Genomic DNA, 1,702 nt, shown 5'->3' with positions numbered 1-1,702 from the left:
ATGGAAAGTCGTCCATTTTCTAATATAATTTCACCTCCTACTGTACCTAAATGGTTTGCTTTGTTGGCTAGCCGTATTACTACCCCTAATTCGTATATCCTTCGATCTGAATTTATTTCTGCTAGTGCTACTAATTTTAAAGGTATTTCTATCGCTACCCCTTTCCCTTCTTCTACATACGCATCGTTTTGTAATGGATGTATTTTTAACAACCATCAACAAGGCAATTGTCAATTTATTCTCCCATGCAAAGATTTAATTTCGTTTTCCGATTGCCACTTTTACCAATGTGAAAACACAACCGACTACAACTTGTAATCTTCTGGATTATTATCAACAAGCATAATTTTTTATTCCATTTTAACCGATATGGCTCTGAATTTCATCCATTAATTAATGAAGACTTACTTAATTCGCCGACACTCTCGTTGATCAATATCTGGATAATACCTCTTCCCGTACTGCTGATCCCTTACGCATCAAAGGTGAATTGCTGATGAATCTCTCATCGACGTGGGAAAGGAATCATGTTCTATGAGCTTTGGCTTGCACAAGCCTGTGAATCTTCGCCTAAAGTTTTATTCACTTCCACTTGTCAACATTGGCCGTCTTCATATCGGGCTGAATCCATCATGGCGATATTATCTGCTTTAATCGTCTCACCAGAATTTGCTAATGTTACGATTTTTACTGACAGCAAAAATATTATTATTGATACGTGGGACTACCACATATTCGTACCATTTTTAAACAACAAAATAATTTATTGGTATGGAATATTGTCAATGAAATTATACGTTTAATTGTCAAGTTATTTCACGTCAAAACACATGGAATAATTTTATTGATCAAAAGATATCTGATACTCATAATGATAACGATGCCTCAATTGTTACGTTAGCGACGCTACATTTAATCAACATAAAGTATGTATGGGATTCACGAAAATTTATTGCGCAGACTTCGCTTGTGAAAGGTTTTAAATCCTTTTTCAATTTATCGCGCAATACGAAATATCGTAGAAATAATGTGGAATGGGAATCGACTTTTTTCCTTTTATCATGTGATGAATCTTCTAACACTACATCTTTTCAAGCTTCCGCTCTCAAAGCTCAAAAATTGAAGAACTTCCTACAATTGAACAGATGAAGAAAACCTTCTTAGACATTTATGACCAATGCCTTCTTGTGAATCTAACTAATATCGGAACCTTTAATCATATTTGGTCTTGTACTGATCACGCTCATGTTACAATAGGTATTGCTTGAATGTATCAATAACAAACTAGCTGATAATCAAAGTAGAGTCTTACTCGACACGATATCGCAGATTTCCGATTTATGGATCTTACCTCAAGATGATTCTGATTTGACATTTATTGATTTGGTCAAAGGTTTTGTTCCTTTATCTTTATCTCAATTTTTGTCGTCACTTTAATTTAACAAGAAGGATCGTACAGGAATCGTACAAGATTTACAATATTATGTATATCGAGAATGATTGAGAAAATCTGGAAACCACGTTGTAATAAACAACTTCCAAAGAAAAGCATCATAATACTAATAGGAATTTTAAACGGGAATATAGAAATCGTAATAGGAATTATAGTGACAATAATTTTCTTTTATTTCTAATCACGATTTTATAGAAAACGATTTCGTTGCGAGTATATTTTGGTTTTACGCTACACGTTAACTACATG

General features: G+C 33.6%; 2 protein-coding genes across 2 annotated transcripts; both read left to right on the top strand.

Annotated features, from left to right (window-relative positions):
- Positions 1–318, top strand: OCT59_001332 (uncharacterized protein; the record flags this gene model as incomplete). Its single annotated transcript, XM_066139488.1, has 1 exon — positions 1–318. One exon carries the CDS (start codon positions 1–3, stop codon positions 316–318), a length of 318 nt encoding a protein of 105 aa, XP_065988887.1.
- Positions 319–527: 209 nt separating this feature from the next.
- OCT59_001331 (uncharacterized protein) lies at positions 528–803 on the top strand (the record flags this gene model as incomplete). Its single annotated transcript, XM_066139487.1, has 1 exon — positions 528–803. The coding sequence occupies one exon, from the start codon at positions 528–530 to the stop codon at positions 801–803; it is 276 nt and encodes a 91-aa protein (XP_065988886.1).
- Between the last annotated feature and the right edge of the window lie 899 nt (positions 804–1,702).

The sequence above is a fragment of the Rhizophagus irregularis genome, chromosome 1 (assembly GCF_026210795.1).
Source record: "Rhizophagus irregularis chromosome 1, complete sequence".
NCBI classification, from domain to species: domain Eukaryota; kingdom Fungi; phylum Glomeromycota; class Glomeromycetes; order Glomerales; family Glomeraceae; genus Rhizophagus; species Rhizophagus irregularis.
Note: the sequence above shows the minus strand (reverse complement) of the source record. Positions and strands in the feature narration are given on the sequence as shown.